The 21,350-nt window shown below is 37.2% G+C and overlaps 1 protein-coding gene across 1 annotated transcript; it reads left to right on the forward strand.

Moving 5' to 3' along the window:
• The first annotated feature begins 7,557 nt into the window (after window positions 1-7,557).
• Window positions 7,558-16,995, forward strand: p2rx3a (purinergic receptor P2X, ligand-gated ion channel, 3a). The gene is made up of 12 exons (XM_042493769.1): window positions 7,558-7,770; window positions 10,172-10,307; window positions 10,632-10,703; window positions 11,173-11,242; window positions 11,880-11,979; window positions 12,099-12,176; window positions 12,809-12,950; window positions 13,905-14,041; window positions 14,128-14,221; window positions 15,353-15,418; window positions 15,515-15,592; window positions 16,422-16,995. Exons 1-12 carry the CDS (start codon window positions 7,637-7,639, stop codon window positions 16,569-16,571), a joined length of 1,257 nt encoding a protein of 418 aa, XP_042349703.1. The 5' UTR covers window positions 7,558-7,636; the 3' UTR covers window positions 16,572-16,995.
• The last annotated feature ends 4,355 nt before the right edge of the window (window positions 16,996-21,350 follow it).

Consider the following 21,350-nt stretch of genomic DNA (forward strand, 5'->3'; position numbering starts at 1 on the left):
TAATGACTTTCCTGGCCTTATTCTTTCATCGTCTGGTGTAAACATCCTTTCAGCAGCGTAGAGCAGCTCTTATTGTATAGCTGAACCAACCACTTTAAAGCAGACACAACTAATATCAAGTAACTGAAAAAAACATACATGATTTTATCAATTAACCTTTTGAAAGCTGGAGCAGCATCACTTTTATATGCTGCGTTCAGATGCCTTTCACAAATATATAAACCTTTGAACCTTTAGCAAATTTATTTGATGGTGAAAAAGGCAAAGTGCAACTTGGGAAGAAGTGTTGCGCAAATTGCAAGAAGTAAGCAGATTTACAAAATTATTTTTAAAAAGCTAAGTAAAATGCCTTGACAATCATTTAATTAGCATAATTGCATATTTAAAACTATGTTTTTCAAGTCATTTCCCATTTGTTGTATTTTTAATTTTACTTTACTTACTTTTACTTTTGTTATTTTATTGTACGTTTTACTGTATTTTTCTATGTTTTGGGTCATTTCTTAATTGCTCTTTGCTTCTTCCCTTGTTTTTGAGGTTTCAAAGAGTTAACAAAAAAAAAACAAAGATTAACACCAGTACATAAAACTGAGGATCAATAAAATTAGCCATTAAAGCACTGAACAATCTTGGTGGTATAATTAAGTCAGGTTAGAGTTCTGTATATGTAAGTATGCTGCATCAGCTTTTTTAAAATGGTTTTCTGCTTCATCATATCAAAGCATGGTGTGTCATGGATGCATTTGCATAAAGAAATAAGCTAATTTGCAAAAAATGATCACATTATTTCAGCCCAAAACGATGAATACTGACACCCAACTTTTTGGTCAACATGAATAGAAAGACCTAAAATTGTACAGAAAAAAATTGAAGTTTTAACATCTAATGTCGTGCCAACACTTGCCAAACAAATATCATGCCAGAACAGCAAATACCTGTAAATGGAGTTTTGGTGAGATTGTTTTGTCATTTGTTATTGCCAAGTTAGAGAATGAAAACATCCAACTCTCCAGTGTAGGAATGGCACTGTGCTCGGAGCTCGTAGCTCTTACTGAAGTCTTACTCGGTAAATTCCTTTAGATTTCTGTCCTCTGTGGTGTTGTACATCAGGACCTTTTAACCAGTCTGGGTGGTTTGGAAGTGCGTGTCATCACAGGAAGTTAGATGGCAACATTGAATGATGGAGAGACAGTGGTTTCAAACGGGAGGCTGAGGACTAAGTACACAGCGGTTTGTAAAAGTGCGGCTATATTAGGGTCGAAGAGGGTGGTTTTTAAGAGCCAAACACTCCCGGATGTGTGGTCGATTTACACTGGACAGAGCTGGTTTTTATGACAAGATACTCTTCCAGCATATCCTGCTGCAGTAACACTGACTGGATGTCCTCAGAATGCCCTTTGTGTTTAATGTCAGCTGCATTGTTTTGCCGTTTTTTATATGAATTCCTTTTATGCAGTCATTTGAATGGATTTTTGCTTAAAGATCTCCATGTGTTTCACAATATGTGACACTTAAAATCATAATTCAAGTCAGCACTTCATGTTTTGAGTCTCCTGAGGTGCCGGCTGTATCCTCTTATGCAGCTGCAGCTCTGGCCTCTCTCTAATGCATTTCATCAGCTGTGTTCTCGAACAAATACGGCTGAATAGTCAAGTCAGCCAAAACATGGTGAAATGTGTCCTTATTCAGAACATCCTCTGCACACATTTTTTTTTAGGGGGATGCCATTTTCACTGTTGGAAATGTAGCTATAAACATATAAATGTAGCAATGAAAGTGAAGAGAACAAGGAAGTTCTGCCGCCCCAGCAGGACAATGCACCATGCCACACCGCAAAACTACTCTGGAATGGCTCAGAGAACGTGATGAAGAGCTCAAGGCGTCCACCTGATCAATCAGATCAAGCATCATCGGGACATACTCGTATCCTTGAGGTTCCCCTCATTCACAGTGGGCTTTCTTTGACCAGACTTGGCTCTGACCCTTCGAAACATGGACACAAGACCTCTGGGAGTGTCCTGTGTGCACCAGGGCGTAGGCGGTGAATCTTTTGAGTCCTGTGTGTTGCGGGGCAGGGTACCAGCATGTCTCACGGTTGCTCAATCTGATTGTGATTTGGGGAAGTTTGAGGCCAGGTGAATGCCTTGAGCTCTTTATCCTTGGGTCATTCCTGAGCAGTTTTTGTGGTGTCTCAGGGCACATTGTCCCGCTGGGGGTCCACAGCCATGTAAGAAAGCTGTTGAGATGAGGGAGTGCACTTGGTTTGTAAGGGTGTTTGGGTGGGTGGTTGCCAGGATCCAAAGTTACTCAGCAGATCATTGCATCTAAGCAACATGATCAATATTATTCCCTTCACCCTGTTGGTGGTTTTAATGTTTTGGCTGATCGGTGTAAATGTCTGCACAAAGTTTCACAACTATCCATCAAGCAGTTGTTGAGATATTTCTGTTTGGACCAAAGTGGTGAACTCATAGCCATCCTAGAGCCAAAAATAAGACGTGTCAGTTTATTTGTGGGGTCATGTTCACGTGATTTGGGGATGTTTGTGTGCTGGTATGTTATAAATGTAGCGGTCAGAGATGGATCGAACGTATTTACATTCGGCCCTTCCTGTTGAATGATGATCACTTTTATGTTGGTTTCCCCTTTCATAAAGAAATCCAATCAGACAGTCCACTCCCTCCTCATGTGTGTCCGTGTCTATGACCTGACAAATGGTGTCTCACATTTGTAGCCGTATATGTTTCACAGTATCGTTGACTATTACAGGAATGCTTACAGTCTTCATAATGAACGTTACAGCCGCATGCAGCCTGAAAGCTTGTGCATGTGTGTTTGTCCCGTCTTGTATTAGGTTACCATTAATTGACCACAAACATAATGGACCCACTTAAGAAATGACAAAGTCTCTTGGCACATACATCTACACACACACACGCACACACACATACACACACACACACACACACTGTCATCGCATCATTACATTATCTCTGTGATGTGAGAGGCAGTAATGCTGCTGGTGCTTTTGAGTGTATTGAGAAGTGGTCGTATCATATGTCGCAATTATTGCACAGTTGTCAATAACGCCACTGTTTGTAATTCATTGCAGTGCATCAAGCCTCCTATATGAACCTTTAAGTATAGAATCTGATTTCTTTTTTTTCTATACTGGTGATGTTCAGAAATGTCCAAAATGACGTTTAATGAAGATTATGATATAGAAGTTTTTAACAGCTTCTTTCAAGAATTCATCTCGGATGAAATTTGTCTCGATTGGCTTCCAAAGTCTCCTGTTTGTAGTGTTAAAAATTTTATTTACATCTTTTTGTAAAACTCCAGATTTTTTCTTTAGGTCAACAAGGATTAAAACTTTTGACATATCAATATTCCTTTTTTTTTCTTACATTAATTCTCATGGATTCCTTGAATTCTGACATACGTATTTGTCCTGAGTGGTGCGTCTCGCAGTTTAAAGACAAAATGGTTAATGCTTCCTGGAGGACAATCAGTGTAAAAAAGACACTGTTTCTACATTTTTCATGAATATTTAGTCATCAGGTTTCCCGTGAGTCTTTAAACCTTGAAAGTTTGTGAATTTGATGAAAAAAACCAACTACTTAAAAGTTTGGACATAAAATGACATAAAATGAAAAGTTTGGAAAATGTATATATTATAAAGTAGACATTAAAGTTTGCTTTTTTTTGTAGGAAGGATGATAATTAATTGACGATCAATTTTAATCTAACATGAAATTTAATTCAATCAATTTATAGGTTATGCTATCCTGTCAAATTGCACGTAATATGTTACTGTGAGCTTTGATAAAGGAAAAAAACACATTTGGTTTTGTTTGAAATAAGCACAATTTTTATGTTTTTTTTTTTTTTTTAAAGATTAATAGATTAATTGTTAATTTTACAAATAATTGATTAAGGAAAGTGCACACAATTTGCAAGCTTATTTTGCACTTGTTTGAAAACAGGCTATGTTTGATTGTTGTCCGTGAGGTTCTGTAAAGCCTGCTACTTCTTAAAAAATGATCAGATTTGTAACAATAAATAACCTTGATCCATGTGTCAAACTCTGCTATATTGAGTGCTTGAAAATAGGGCAATTGAACGCAGAAAGTCCTTTTAAAGTCCTTGAATTTGACGTATGAGAACATGTGGGAACCCTAAATTATAATTCAGACTTGACTTTCACAGAGATACCAATAAATCTACACTAAGCTAATATCGGTTGATATAAAGCGTTTTAGCTCGGCTGATTTATCCATGAGGCTTAAATCTGACCTCTGTCACAGTCTGCTGTAGACTTTTTGGGACTAAGTGTCTGTTTATGAGTCATTTAAGTTACCTTCATTAGTTAGTCTGTCTTTGTTTTCACTTGGTTGACTTGTTATTAAGATGATTGTGTTTTCTTGGTTTTGGGGTTTTTCGTTTGCTGTTACCCCATCTACACATCTGTCCTGCATCAGCCTCATTAGTCCTTCCCTGCTCTTCACTTTCTCTCAGCCAGTCAGCTTCCTGCGTGCTCTTCTGCCACATCACTTTATTCCCTTCACCTGAGCTTCCCTGCCCTTTTTTCTCCACCTGCACTTCATCCCCTCGTCAGTCTAGTTTGGATTTAAGTCTTGGGCTACAGTTGAAAAGTCCAGATAATCTCCTTTCCTAACCATTTTTCCTTACTTTGATAGAAAACATCACAAGATCAAGGTAAGATGTGAAGGAGAATTTAAACTTTAAAAAAGAAAACCACAGAGTGTGAAGAATCTGACTGTAGTTATTCTCAGCTCAGTGACGATGTGACAGTGGATGTTGTTGACGTGGGTTTGCTGTGATGAAACTACAATGTTCAGATGATGGTTTACTAAAAGCACATCTTCACTGTAGTAGTTTTTATGCACCAAATGTATTTTTTTTGTAATTGTTTTATTTATCTGTTTTCTTTTAAAAAACTTTGCTGCCTTCTTAAAGCACTTTGTAATCTTATACAAAGTGTGCTATAAATTCTTATTATGATCTTTATTATGATTACTTATATTATTATCTTAACTAAGCCTACTTTGCCCTGCGCATACTCAACTTGTGTCATGCACGTTATAACGGCTAAACAAGGAAAACCCTGTGAAAGATATAACATAACTGCCAAAGTTAAAATTTAAATAAAAAAATAATATAAGATCCAAGTCACAGAAGTGAAATATAACCTTGTCACTTTTACCCACATATTTATCGCCATGAATCCTAATATTATTTTATCAAAATAATAATTATGCAAGATATGTACGCGTCAGACCCACTACTGTACACATGAGCATTCTTGCATTTCAAACATGTTGAATTAAAAACATAATGTGTCTTAAAATGGTAAATGATCATTATGATCTTGTAGAGATGTTTATTGTCACTTTGCTAACAGAAAAACAATAATATGAAATATTTCTGGTAGAAACTATATTATAGAAACCAGTTAATAGTAAATATTAAATACACATAAAACATAATAATGTATAATAACAAAATTAGCCTATAAGAAGTAATAACAAATTGTTGTTGTTCTTTTTAACAATATATAGCCTTAATTCAGGGCAAAGATGTGATTATAAGTCAGTTTTCAAGTCAGTTTTATTTATATAGCCCATTATCACAAAACATGGTTTGCCTCAGAGGGCTTTACAGTGTACGACATCCCTCTGCCCTTATATTATAAGCCTGTGCATATAACAGCATAAGAACCAGCAGCTCAGTAAACAGCTTCATGTTGATGTGATTGTGTTTTGAGGATGTTTTGGCTCATACAGACTGTGGATCTGTTTGTAATATAAAAGTTGATTCCTCTTTGGGGAATCAATCAAGGCGGGTCACTTTGCATGTTGCACCACAAAGCATTGTGGGACTGAATTATCATAGAGCGCATTTCATCATAGAGTGCATTTAATAATTTCACACCTATTGTTATTGTGATATGACATGCATCTGTTTCCATTATTGCTGTGCCTCTCGCACCCTCTCTCTCCCTCCCTCCCCTCTGTCTTTCTCTTTCTCCTTTTACACAGTTGTATATCACTCGTCATTTACGACATCTGTTGCACATCTGTCCGTCCTGGAAGAGGGATCCCTCATCATCCTCTGCTGCTCTTCCTGAGGTTTCTTCCTTTTTCGCCCCGTTACAGGGGTTCTTTTTCGGGAGTTTTTCCTTGGGTGATGTGAGGGTCTAAGGGCAGAGGGATGTCGTACACTGTAAAGCCCTCTGAGGCATGAGGCATGTTTTGTGATAATGGGCTCTACAAATAAAATTGACTTGACTTGACTTGACTGAATTACCTCCTTTCATAGGATGTATCCTATGCTAAAGGAGATTTTAAAGGAGCATTGAAGGAGAATACAAACAGCTCTTGTGTTGGCTCTGTACGTTTCTGCAAATTTCAAATGTAACAAAGAACCTTCCTGTTTCGTTATGTTTCAGTTGTGAATTTAATGTTGCGACAATGCAGTGGTTAACACGGGGAAAGAAAGAATCATGTTTTGGCTGAAAATGCCATATTTTGTCCCCACTAACAGACTGGAAATGTCCCTGAACTCAAACTGTTGTCTGCAGCTTGGCAGCCACCTTGCCATCCCAACACTTTAATTGCTTCTCCTCCATATGATGAGAAACTCAGCTCATATACATGTAATCTAAACTACGTCACTTTAAAATGTTAATATGATGGCACACACACAGAGCATATCCATGGTTTGTGTAAATGTACCATGTCAGCATTTTACTCTGGTGACTCAGCTGAAAATGTCAAAATATGATAATTTCAAATTATGATTATTCTTTATTATTATTAATACTATTATTATTATGGCCCTATGACAGCTGGGATAGGCTCCAGCCCCCCGCGACGCTTACGAGGACAAGCGGTTACAGAAACTAAATGAATGACTGAATTATTATTATTATTACGAATCCTGTATAACATTTCACCAGAGTGAAAGCAAACCTTTTGACTCACTCTGTCCCATTAACGCCTATTAAAGAGCCACGTTGTGAAATAAACCATAAATAATAAACAGCATTACACAAACCCATCCCTTTGAGTTGATCTTTAAAATGTGAATGAATAGTAGTGTACTCAGGATAAAAGCGTCAAAGAAACGTGGAAAAACCCGCTGAAATGATGTCAGAAATGTGTCTGGAGCACATGAAAATGGATGTATGGGATGGTAATTAGTGTCCTTTGGTGATGTGTGTGTGTGTGTGTGTGTGTGTGTGTTTGTGGTGAGAGAAAAGAGGCATGGGAGATGGGGATTTGTGGTGAAGAAAGAAAGAAGAGGAGGGAGGGACAAAAGGACACTATCACATTTTCCTCTCTCTGATGTGAGTAAATGAAGGGGAGGTCCAGTGTGTCTCATAAACCAATGAAACAAAGAGGAGAGACGGAGAGGTTTAACTCTCAAACATGCAATGAGGCAGATGAACACGAGCCACACCGAGAGTGAAAGGACAGGGACCTTATAGTGAGCTGCAGTTTTACCCCTCCACTACTCTGAAGGCACCTGTTGAGGCTGGACAGGAGCTGCACTTTTCTCTCAGATTGAGAAGGACCCAACCTCGCCGTCTGTTGCTCTCTTGTAAGCAGCCATGAGCTCCTTGGTGTGGGTCTGCGTCACTGACTTCTTCACCTACGAGACCACCAAGTCTGTGGTGGTCAAGAGCTGGTCTGTGGGCATCATCAACCGGATTGTACAATTGCTCATCATCACATATTTTGTTGGGTCAGTGATGTTTTTTGCATGTTTTGTTGATAATTCTGATGTTTTTATCATCTGTCTATCCCAGATTTGAATCTCTGTCCTGTCAAAGGGTCAGTTCAGCCAAATTACAAAAACTTACTTTAATTTTTCTTAATCTAGCCATGTTGGTAGTTTTTATGGCAGTTTATTTGGTGAGCTCCTGAGATATATCTTATTTTATTTATTTATATAGTTATATATATAGTTAGTTAGTTATATAGTTTATATGGTGTGAATTAATATAATAGCACTTCCACCTGTTACAAACAGGCTGTAGAAACTGATGTTTCACTATAGAGATTGTAGCTATTGCTAGTTTCCAACTCCTGTCCCTCCTTAGGTTTTAAAAAAAATATCAACGTTACATTCAGTTACAACACTCAACTAAAAAACACAATAAAATATTTTAAAATGTTCACATCTCTGATTTTGCTTGAGCCAACTTTTAACACTTTGGCTCCTCTTCAAGCAGTTTTTCAGACTCTAGCTTACTTTCAGAAGAAATAGTTGTGTGATAAACAGCCACTAGACACCACCTGCATTTAGTCTTAAAATATGTCCCTTTGTCACTTTAATTTTAGACTAGAAAGAAGAAGAAAAAGTGAAGTGCACATCCTTTTACTCCGAAGGGAACTACACCCAGTTTCAAAATCCATAATGTTATTCCAATTATCTAAGACAGTTTAAAAAAATATAAGTAAACATAACCGAATCTCTCCCAAAATCCAAAACTAGAGTGCTTAAACTCAAAATTGTGATGTTATAGGTTAGCTCAAGTGAAAGAAATAATTGTCAGCTCTCTTATTTGCTGCTGCAACAAAACAATTTCCCTCACGGTATTAAAAAAGTATTTCTATTCTATTCTTAAGTAAAAGTATTCATTGTGGAGCAAAATGGCCGCTGCATGATGAACATGTGAGCAGCACTTTGTTGTTCACTGGTCGAGAATGAGATCATTTTATCTCATTTATACGTTTCATCTTTAGCAGCAACTGATTATAATGGAGTGAATCTAGTGCAGAAGTATTAAGTAGCATAAATGAGACGTACAAATACCTCAAAATTATACAAATCAAACTTCTTATAATGCGATTAAATTTATTACATGTTGGAACCGTTGGCCAAAGAGATCCCTCAAATTTACTGTCAGGTTGTTTGATGACACTTTGCTCTTTTTGGAGATTCCTTTAAGATTTTTTGTTTTGTCCATCTGGATGAAATCAGTATCAGTCTGCTGCAGGATAGAAAAAATAAGAAAGGTTTTCTTTTCTTTCTTTCTTTACAATTTATAGTCCAAATAAGGATCCAGAAATGACATATTACCATGCGTAAACCAAAGTAACAACTTTTAGTATAACTTATATTTGTCTTTATCAATGTTTAAATATTTTACTTGTGTTGTACTAAATTTTATGTTGCAACAAACTTTGTTTTATCCAGATGGTTAAAAAAGTTTTTCACAGTTCTGGAAATGCGTCTAGGATAGAGAGTGTTGTTAAAGAACCTCTTGAAGTTTTAAAATAGTGCTAGGTATTTATGTTTTGGAAACTACTTGAATGTAATACCTGTGAGACACTACCCAAGTGTTTAAAAAACACAACAAAAAGTCGGCAAGATTACATGAGTGGGGTTGGAACAGCAGAAGTGACCGGAAAGTTATTGTTTCACACAGGAGATTTTTCCCTTTTTGGGCTAGACTGCATAACATTTACTTAAAACTGAAGTGAAATCACAAAACATTAAATGTTATTTTAGACTGGAGGTTAAATAGAAAATTCTTTTTTATTAAAACAAAATTTATATCAAGCTGTATACCACATTCAGCGCTCCTCAAGTCTGAATCAGATTGTCTGCATATGGTTCTCAACATGGAGGTGGCTAAGCTGATCGCTAACTGTGCTAACAGTGTGACAAGTGCTAATAACAGCAGCAGTGCCGACATAACTAATGGTGTTAACCTTGGAGCATTTGGAGGGAGTGCTGCCTTATCAGCACTAACTGCAATATGAGCGCAGTGCAGATCAGCAGCGAGCCAGTGGGATACTCACACACACACACACACACACACACACACACACACACACACAAACACACAGGGACTCACATGAATTAGCATGCACATGCTACCGTGCCGTCTATCACAACAACAAAAAGCGAAGCCAGGATTCAAACACAGACAGAGGGAGCATAATTTTATTCTCGGCTCAGGACGCTGTTACTCTTTTATATCTTCACAAATTTAGTTTGCTGCTATATTAATGCTCTGAATGTTGTTTACGGTCCTTTATGGCTGAATTTGATATTTTAAAAAAGACACACATGTCCAGCAGCAGGACTCTTCATGTTTTACATGGCTTTGACTGAACTCTTTCGTGTCCTGCAGCTGGGTCTTCATCCACGAGAAAGCTTATCAGTCGATCGACACCGGCATCGAATCCTCTGTGATGACCAAAGTAAAAGGCTTTGGTTACCATCACAACCAGGTGATGGATGTGGCCGACTACGTCTTCCCCCAACAGGTATATGACATGCCAACACAAATATATAGTATGACCTTTGACCTTTGATTTAGCTGCTGTCAGAATAACCATCTACAGCTTTGTCTGAGGTTTTTTATCAAATGAAGTACACACAAAACCTTATGAGGGTGGAACGAAAGGTTTGTGGATGGTTTGAGGTGCATGTGAAGCATGTGAGAGTCAGTGCTGTCTTTGTGGTGCAGAAACTGTGATTATGAGCTTTTCTTTTCAGTTTATGAGCTTATCCATTTATTTTTGTGCAGCACATTTTGTAAAGCATTACATGAACATACACTGTAACACAAATGTTCTGCTGTGATTCAGGGTGCAGGTGTCTTCTGCATCATGACCAAAGTCATCATCACACAAAATCAGTTTCAAGGAACATGTAAAGAGGTGAGGATAAAACAGTGTAAGTGCTTTATAACACTATTTTAAATCCCTGCTCATCACCAAATGTTGCAGTCAGAGTGCTCCATGATGATGTCAGGCTTACAGACTCAGGAACATCTTTTAAATCACTTCTTAAAACCTTTTTTTTTCTCTTCTCTTTTACAAATGTTTGCCCTAATTTTCATCAATTCAATTTTCAGTGTATGTCTTAAATGTTATACTTATTTCATTCTTACATATTTATTGTATTATATTTCATTTCTGAATTTTACTTGCCTGAAGAACTTCAATCATAACTCCAATATTATAATTTATTTCACCTTATTAATACCGATATTAAGGCAAACTGCAAGTTTTTACTGACGTTCATAACTGACAAGGACAGGTGTTTCAGGGTAATCATAGAATGAGTTGAGTCTATGTATGAGGTTGCACTTTAAAGTTTCTGTGTGTGTGTGTGTGTGTGTTTCAGTTGGGCTGGAGGTTTAAATGTAAAACAGATGAAGATTGCCACACACATTTTGGCAGCATCCTTGCCAATGGTGAGTCGAACCTCTATAAAAGAAACTCACACGTCATCATCAGAAGAAAGCTATTTTCAAGTACACTCAATATCATGCTCCTCCTAACGCAAAAACACTGCAGAGTCTTAGACTTGCAATAATTCCCAGAATACCCTCAGAAATTCTCCTAATTTTGACTAAGCCAATAAAACCATTTAACTTACTATGTGTTGAGACTTTCCTGACATTATTGCATCTTTAAAATGATTCTGCTGATGTGGGATTTTGTTGACAGAAAAATGAGCCGTTGAAAAATGTTATAATTCCTAAATTGCTTAAATGTAAGGCAAGCCGTATACATAACATTCAGGTTATGTTCATTTTCAAATAAAAGATTGTCCAGTTAGTCATACGGATCATTGTTGACTCTGATGTCCAGAACGAGTTAGTTTGGCCAATCAGTTGAGGTAAAGGTTGGGTGTCATAAATGACATAAAAGCAGAAAAGAAAGAGTATGAGCTAAAAAAAAAAAAAACATCCACAATCTCTGAAAGTGATCCACAAAAAGACTTGTAAACTCTTAAGTCTGCCACTGATTTCACCCCACCCAAACAAATTTGATCATCATGTCTCCCTTTCACTGACATCTCTCCTCTCGCTCTGTCTCACACACCAGGTGTAATAACAGGCACGTGCATCAATTCCACCAATGACAACGAGATGGGTCAATGCGAGATTAACGGATGGTGTCCAGCCGAGAACGACCAAGTTAAGATGTAAGATTTACACACACATGCTCACACACACGCACACACATTTATGCACCAGACAGCACTTCTCTCATTAAAAGCTTGGATTGTCATCCTCGCTCCTTGTTTGTCAACATCCTGCACAGAGAGCCGATGCAAGATGTGAACAACTTCACCATCTTCATCAAAAATAGTATTCGCTTTCCACTCTTCGATGTCACCAGGTAGGACATACATACACATACACTCATTATCAAATTTAAGCAGCTGAAAACAAATGTCTACGGTGGCCAACAGGGGCCTAACAATTGAAGGGAACTCGTGCAAATAGACAAAACATAAGCAAATTAAGAAAACATCCTCAGGAAATTGAAGACTTACACATCATTTGGAGAACGTGCTGCAAATCCCACAACACAACACATTCTGAAAACGCGCTGCAATTCATCACAGCACAACAGACAGAGGGCAGAGGACATAGAGGATATATACAGAGGACACTTAATAGTGATGCGCACATCTGGACGAACTTGTTTTTGCCTCAGTTTGTGATTTATGTTAGTGGAGTTGGTTATCTGTCAGTGGTGTTGTAAAAGTGGTGGTGGTGTTGGTGTTTTTTACTGCAGTCAAGCCAGCCTCCACCTCCAGAAAGTCAGTCTTACTAGCTGCCACCTGGTTTAGTTGTTTGTGTATTACGAGAGGGTTTAAGAGCTGACTTCAAAATAAAAGCGTTTGCCCCTGTTTGCCACCGTAATGTGTGAAAAATTTGGAATCATCACAAATAATCTGGTGTATGCTCCTTTCAGAACTACAAAAATGTATTTTTCTAACCATTAACATGAACTCTTTCTCTCAGAGGGAACTTTCCCTCCAGTATGACGTCCGAACAGATCAAGAGTTGCACCTACCATCCGGAGAACAACCCCTTCTGCCCCATCTTTCGTGTGGGCGACATCCTAAACTACACAGGGCAGAGCGTGTCTGACCTGGCAGAGAAGGTCTGTCTTATGTATTCTCTCTCTCCTCCTTATTCTTCAAAATTTACTTAACGCCAATTTCCTCTTTAGTCCTCTGGTAACTTTAATGGGAATAAAATGATTTAATTTTGCAGCTCTTATAGCTGTAATTCCAGTGTTTGGCTACTATGAATTTTTTTTCAAAGCCTGGGGGCCATATGACTAAAATTACAACATTTTAACTTAATATCCACCGAAAAATGAATCTTCAAGGCCTTTCTAATACAAGTCAGCAAACACATCACAACTTGGGAACTCAGAGCTTATAGAAAAGGTCGTGGACACCACAAGAGGGGGACGTTTTAAACACTACCTAACCCATTTGAAGGCCGTTGTAGTTGACCTTGACTTGTGAATTTATGTTGTTGACTAATTGCAAGCTGTCCTGACAGTGCTGACCTTTGAGGCGACAGAGGGCCTGGGAGTCTTAAACTGGGGGAGTTGTTGTTGGTCATTAGCTGTTTTGTAATGTTCACTTTCACTTAACTAACTCTGTTGGAGTATAAAATGTTCTACAAATGGAGGGGTTTGTGGGCAAGAGTCGATTGTACAAATACTTCTATTCAATAAACTGTGTGAATCTACTGTATTGTCCCATTAGAAGTTAACAGGTTAAGGTGTGCTAACTCTCCGTTAAGTAAGCTTGTGAGCTTTGAGAGCTCCTTAGTGACACTGTATTGAACAAAGCAATGTACAATAGTGCATTAAATGACATTTACTCACTAGTTACTACATCACCAAGCTTCTTAAAACAAATATATAAAGATGTGCACATTGTTTTCATTACCTGGTGTGACCTAACTTTAATTATTACATCCAGAGTTTGAGCAAATACAAAGTTAACTTCTGATTCTGGATTCTGATTCTGATTTACCAAATAATTACAGGTGACCTACCTCAGGGTGCATCTGTCTTTTCCTCATCCTTCTCTTTCAGGGGGGAGAAATAGGAATAAACATTCAGTGGAGGTGTAACCTGGACCTGGACATTGAAAACTGTGTACCCGAGTACTCGTTCACACGACTGGACGCACCATTTGCCAAGAATGCCGTCTCCAAAGGCTACAACTTCAGGTAAGGAGGCTGTTTTTTCTGGGTTTTTTTACTCTTTTTATTCCTTTTCATTCTTTGGTCACTTTTTTCCTTCTCTTTGAATGCAGATTCGCCAAATATTTTAAGACAGAGAATGGGACTGAGTTTCGGACACTTCACAAAGCATATGCAATCCGTTTTGATGTCATGGTCACGGGCAATGTGAGTTGTGTGACACTGTGGCAACCCGTTTGTGAATTTGTGTGTGAGTGCATGTTTGTTTGTATAAATTTAAAACACATTTTTAAACCTTTTATTTGTTTTTTTTTGGGGGGGGGGTCACTAAAAACATCTTTGAATATGGTAATACCATAAATTGTTTCAAACATAGGTTGGTTTACTTGCTGCATTTGTCCATTTGGCAGCAACTGGTTGCCATAGAAATCATGGATAGTGTTTGTACTGTTACTGTAATTTGCAGAGAGAATTATCCGCCTCTTTAAAAGTTTGCATTCTTTCTTGAAGATAGTCAGATGAAAACACTGAACCCCTTGTGTGTGTATAAGGGATAATTACAATTAATCAACAATCGATAAATCAGTTGTCAAGAATTTAATTGATGCAATACCGTGCTGTGATCTTTTATTGAGGCAAAAATGCATTCCTTATTGTTTTTTCTTTTCAAATAATGATTAATTGATTAATCGATTTTTGATTTTACCAATAATCTATCAAGTAGAGTGCTTACAATTTGCAACGCTAGTCTGTGCGACAAATTTGCCAACAGCCAGTTAGCTGAGCTCAGCACTAAGACTAGAAACAGGTTGGCACTGCTGGCCTTTTCTGTACGCAAATCTGCATTTCCTAAGATAGAGGAGGAGCAATCCTCCGTACTCTCCCTCTGATTGGCTAGTACTCATTGCCTTTGATGGTTGGATTGGCTTTTAGGCAAGAGAGTGCCATTGGTTACAATAAGAATGTCAGGATAAGCAAATCAGAGACAGTAAGACGGGCCCTTCCTTTGACATCTTAGGAAAGTAAAAGTGAAAGCCAACCCCATATCATTCCACCTGTTGTTTTGCCTCATTATATTTGCGTTTTTCGGCTCTGTGTGTGATTTTTTTTGCAGTGCCCTCTTGAATGCATGCTGCTCACGGTCTGTCACCTGGTTACTTCACCTGGCCTTTTTATAAAGTCCTGACTCGCTGTGTGCGATGCTTGAGAGGGATTCCTTTTGTATGAGTCTATACGTTGTTTTTTCTTAAGGAAAATCCTGCAGAGTGTATGTTTAATTTAAGTATATATGTTTTAAAGAAAGCACTCCTGTCTGATGTGACTAAAACTCTCTTCCAGGCAGGAAAGTTTGACACGATCCCAACTCTGATCAACTTGGTCGCTGCTTTCACCTCTGTTGGACTGGTAAGGATCTCTGATCAGACTAAAGATAATAAAAATGTATATTTTTTTGATGCTGTCAGCTTTAATCACATTTTTTTTTTATATCTGTGTCGGCAGGGTACGGTTCTCTGTGATGTTATCTTACTGAACTTCTTGAAGGGGGCAGACCAGTACAAAGCCAAGAAGTTTGAAGAGGTAATGCTTTTTGTATGATGCAGTCGCACGCATTTTATCCAACAATACGTACATGTATAGCATCCTGGAAAGTTTTCCAATAAGAGCTTCATCACTGACTTGAATGAATCAATGAGTGAATATTTTTTGTTTCGGTTACATGCATCTTGAGAAACAAAGATTATTTTACAAAAATTTTGAATGAATGAATAGGCTGAAGCTTAAGGCTTACTTTTGCCTATTCCGTATCAACCAAAGGATAAACCAGAATATATCCAAAGAAAGAAAATAAATTAATCAATAAAAGATACATTATATTCTAAATTATAATCCCCAATTATTTTACATCATTATAATTTTATATTATAATCTGTAATTATTTTATATGTTAAGGCTTTTTTTAAAACTGAGAGAGATTCTTACATTACATGTTTCAAAAATAAACAACCATCTCAAATTGTAATTTCCTTCTCTCACGTTTAAAAAAATGAATACAGACAGGAAGGCTTTTGTTTATTTCCAATATTTTTCAAATATACAATAACTAGAAAGTTTAAGGTGTAGAATCCTCGAAGTTCTGAAGTTTAATTTTAGGGTCTATATTTGTTTATATGCATTTCCCCTAATTTCAGCACAGTAATACATATATGGCATTACAATTGAGTAATAAAATATATACGGATGTTTCTTATTCAACAGCTCCCTTGTTATATAGAGAATAGCATCGGGTTTAGATAATTTCTGTTTAATATAATTTATGTGTGTCTTCCAACATAGTTTCAGATCTATAAATACTCTTTCAATTTCAACACCATTTAAATTGACTTTTGTCATCGTTGTCTCCATCCAGGTGTCGGAGGCTCAGATAGAAGCATATCTTGCTCAGAGCCCAGGCAGCCAGCTGTCACTCAAACCTGGTATCAAGAGCTCCTACGACTCTGGAGCCGTTTCCCTCGATATGACTGACCAACCTGACCTGGCAACAACGACAACAATCTGAAGAAACAGTCATCCTCCATGATCTCTCTTTCTCTTGCTCTTATTGCCTTATTTGAAGAAAAGATAATTCACACACACTGCCCCATTACTTGCAGTAAACTTGAACCGATGACGGTCTTGGGACCAAAACATTGTGTTTATTGCAAGTAACTTTTCTTCTCCTAGGGACAATTTCCTGCACATGTCTGCAAGTTTTTTAAGGTGTGCATGAGCCTCTACATTCAAGTCTTATTGCCTTAATACAAGACAATCATTATGCCTTTGTTGTTGTCAGAAGCTTGCAGTTTGACAAATGGGTAAAAAAAGAGCAACGTTGCTGCCAGCTTCACAATTTTGTGATAAGAAGTGGGATAAAAGAATTACAGCCTTTTGGCTCATAACAATAACTAGAGCCTCCTAATTTGCAACAACTTTGCAACCAAAGTTCCCCTAAAAAAAAAAAAAAAAATTAACACTTTGAAACCTGGATTGACATCAGTTTTCTCGTGCTGCGATCAGATGCCTTTCACAAGCTTTTAAACCTTTAGAGCCTGAAAAAACTCTTTCTCAAAAAAAGGTAAATGTTGAATACAAATTCTAATCAGTATATTCATTATTTAAATTAAATTTAATCATTTTCCGGAGTAATTTTCTTGTTTATTTGGTGATTTTTTTAAACTTTTCTTTTCTTATGCTTAGTTTTAGGTAATTTTCTGCTTTTTTTTCCCTGAAATTTTCTGGTAATTTATTACTTACTAAAATTACTTTTTGCAATTTTTTACTCATATCTTGCTATTTTCTGACGATCTTTTTGTAGTTGCTCATTGCCACCTTTTTGGGGAAAAAAAATCAAGCCAATTTACATAGGTATATAGGGTTGAGGGTCCCATATGATGCTAATATTTGTACTTTAGGTTTCAACTAGAAAATGTGAAAGACTTCATTTTTCTCATATTGTCTGCCTGATGTCAGAAATGGTCTGTTTTAGTGTCATCTCTTAAAGCTCTGTTACTTAAAAAACACAGTCTGCTCTGATTGGTCGGCGTTTCCAGGTCTTCCAAATTTGTACTCTCTGCATCCCGGCTGACTTCCCTATGATACATCCATGATCCCTGCACCATCATTGCAGCCACGAAATGACAGTAACGTCAGAGTAACAGTAGTTTATACCCTTTTGTAGACCGAATCATAATATTTGTTTGCAATAACTTCCACACAGAAAATCATTGCATCACATAAAATGGCATTGAGCAAACGATGCCTCAATTGGTCAGTTTTTCACCACCTAAAACAAGGCCGTCCAAAAAAATCACTTTCGGTTTACTTTACGCTATATTTAGAAAATTTAACCACTTTACCTTTCCCTCAGACAGCCTTTTCCAATGTATCATATCTCAAACATTTCAAAGCCGCCAGACCCCATTGACAGATATGGTAGTTTTACTTAGCAGAACTTTGAGTTGCTGGTTTACCGCGGCCTCGATCAATTAGTGTTAGCTTAAGTGTCCACATACACTGATAATAATTGTTTAGGTGGCTAGAATTGATTTTGCTTTAGTCTCGTTCACATCAGTACATTGCCTAGCCTCCTGTCGGTAGATTTGGTTTATTAAAGATGATAGCAAAGCAACAAAGTACATTAAATAAGCACAGCACGAACATCAGATAGGTGCGTCCACGGTGTTTAACTTTCTATCTTTAAAAGTTACGTTACAACCAAAAATGACAACAGAATTTACACATTTTGCCGATTTCACATATTTCTGCAATTGCAAACAATTGCCAGTTATCCGCTTGGAAGTGATTATTGTTGTTAGTGTGACGTCACACTGATTTAGTTTTTAGTATATTTGTGACATCATAATTCACAGAAGTCCTGACGGCTCATTTAAAGGCACAGTTTCTATATATGGACTTTATGCATTTCTCTGTGGATTAAGCTTTTTGATACTTTCACAGTATTTATATAGCGCCTATAACTGATTTATGATAAAATAGACATGGAAATCTGACTTTTTACTATATAGTACCTTAAAGATGAAACTAAATAAATGGTCAACTCTTCAACATTTAGATTATTTAAAGATAGCCATTTAAACTTAGAGGGAAACATAAAAAATGTTATTTTACTGTAAGCAGTTTCATTTTTATAATGCATTTTACAGCTACAGTAAACTACAGCCTCCTATTTGTCAGCCAGAAATATTAAAGCTTCATAAATATCGTTTGCTGTTAGCTTTGCTCGAATGAGACAGAATTTTAAATTTAAAAAAAAATAGTGCTTAGAATGAACTATTTGTATAATTTGAAGAATGTCTTTTTGTCACGTTCACACACGCTCAAACTGTCCTTCACTGTCCTGCACAAATAAAAGCACTAAAGAGCCTCCTTTTGGTGTGAAGACATGGTTAATGATTGTGAGTGTGTGCGTGTGTGTGTGTGTGTGTGTGTGTGCATGCGCGCATGTTATAAGAGGGGGCTACAGTGGGATAAATGTGTGTGTGGTTTGAGGTTTACAAATGGGCCATTATTAGTCCACTTCTGGGCGATGACGTACTGTCGATGTTACTGTACAGACTAATGGACCCATGTAATTCATCTTTTTCCAATCCAAAATTACATTATGATTCTCTTTTTTTCTCCCTTCATTTCACTGGTTTACTATATTTTCATCCCAGACATTTATGTAATTAAATCTATTTCTCGCTTTTTCTGTCCCACACATTTTAGTGCCTCCTCCTCCTATTCCTCGTTTCAGTATAAACTGTGACCAGAGCACTTATACATCAGCTATAGAGCCTCTTAATGGCTCTGACAGAGATTTAGGAGAGAAGATAGCTGTGAAGAGAGGCCGCAGAGGAATTGACAGCAGTTAGCTATAGTTTGATGTACTAATTTAATCAGACAAATCAGTATAATGCATGTAATGGAAATGACAGAATATGATACATAGCGACATGAAGCACTCTATCTCTCTGAATGATGCATCCGGTTACTCTCACGCAAATCTGCAGCTCATCTGTGGACAGAATGAAGAAATAGATTCTGTTTACAGTAACAGCACTTTAAGACCAAGCAAGACTAAGTGTGTGTGTGTGTGTGTGTGTGTGTGTGTGTGTGTGTGTGTGTGTGTGTGTGTGTGTGTTTCCTTGCACACATCTCTGTCATTACAAATCATAAGAAAAAGCAGTTAAGATCACTTCTTTGGTTAATTTCTAATTAGAGGATTTAATAAATGGAACCAGGATGATGAGGTGGCTGGAGGTAGGGGACTTGAGTCACATGACTTGACTTGAGTCACAAATTTGATTACTTGACCCAGCTGGCCCCCAGTTATGCCATATGTTAATATTTGGTTGAAATTAGGTTGCCTACATCAGGTAACCAAATTTTGATGTCAGGACAGTGTGACACAGCGAATTTGAAAATTTCAGCGAAGAATACTGATGACAGATGATGGTGATAATTTGTTGGTTTTAAGTTGATATGTCAAGTAATCAAAATCCACTGTCTACCAAATGTCTCAGTAGCCCGTGGCCTAATTTTTGTACATGAACAAATTCATCTTTGGTATCATTTTTGGCACTCATAAATATTATGTTATTTTCTCATGGTTTTCTCCTGCGAGCTGATTGGATGCTGTCGGAAGGGGAATTAACTGATTATGTGACTTTCCGATGTTGTTGATTGTGTAATGAATTTGCTGGTCTTGAACAATGATACTTTGTTGGAGTTGACTTGATTGTGTGCACACTCACTTCATTGATTGCACCTGTGACAAAATATCCAGCGTTACCCTGACTGCCTGGCACCTGACACCAGCCTTGATATATCTGTGAGCTGCCAAGACTGTGAGTAAAAACGCGTAGGCACTAAACCCGTTAAAAGGGTTAACTTTTACCAAACAGTGTGACTTTTTCAGGGGTTATGACTTATTTGACAAAGCAAACTACAAGTCTAGCTTCCCCCTCGTTTTTGGTCATTTTAGTCCATGGATCCAAAGAACGCCTGTTTTGATACCTACATTTTTTTTGATTTTGTCAAGTCGAGTCTGAAGTCATCAAATTAATGAAATGATTCGTATCTGATGCGAGTTGAAGTCACGTGACTTCAGTCCACACATTTGACATGTGGACAAACACAGATTTTCCAACACTTCTGTCCAGGATAACAAGATGGTAGGATGGTAAAGGAGAAGAAAAATGTCTGTAAGATCTTTTAACACTTTGAACCCTGGGCAGCAAATTGGTTTGATTTCAGACTAAAACATTGGAAGAAGGCAATGAGCAAGGAAAGAAGGTATGACACAAAAATTAAGAAATTACCTAATTTCTTTTTAAAAAGGAAAATTTAATAAGAAAAGGAGTTTTAAAAAACAACAACAAAACAAATGAGGTGAACAAAAATTGGGAAAAAAATCTTCAGTTATAATATTCTGTAACACAATTTTAAATATTAAATTATAATGATTAAAAATAGTATTTTTCCCCCCTGACATTTTTCCCTAAGCTTTTTAAAAATTAAATCTTGCTATTCGTGCAACATTTCTTACTAAGTTTCTTATTGCCTTTTTTCCTCATGTTTGAAATCATGAAATCACACCAATTTCACAGTTTGCTCAGGGTTCTAAGGTTTAAGTATTTGTGAAAGGCATCTGAAAGCAGCACGAGAAAAATGAGTCACTCCAGGTTTCAAAGGGTTAAATATGAAGCTAAAATTTAACACAGAGATTGGGAGCAGAGGGGGAACTAGCAGCTAGCATGACTGTCAAAATGAAACATCAGAAGTTCACAACTTAAAA

The sequence above is a fragment of the Plectropomus leopardus genome, chromosome 9, assembly GCF_008729295.1.
Source record: "Plectropomus leopardus isolate mb chromosome 9, YSFRI_Pleo_2.0, whole genome shotgun sequence".
In the NCBI taxonomy this organism is placed as follows: domain Eukaryota; kingdom Metazoa; phylum Chordata; class Actinopteri; order Perciformes; family Serranidae; genus Plectropomus; species Plectropomus leopardus.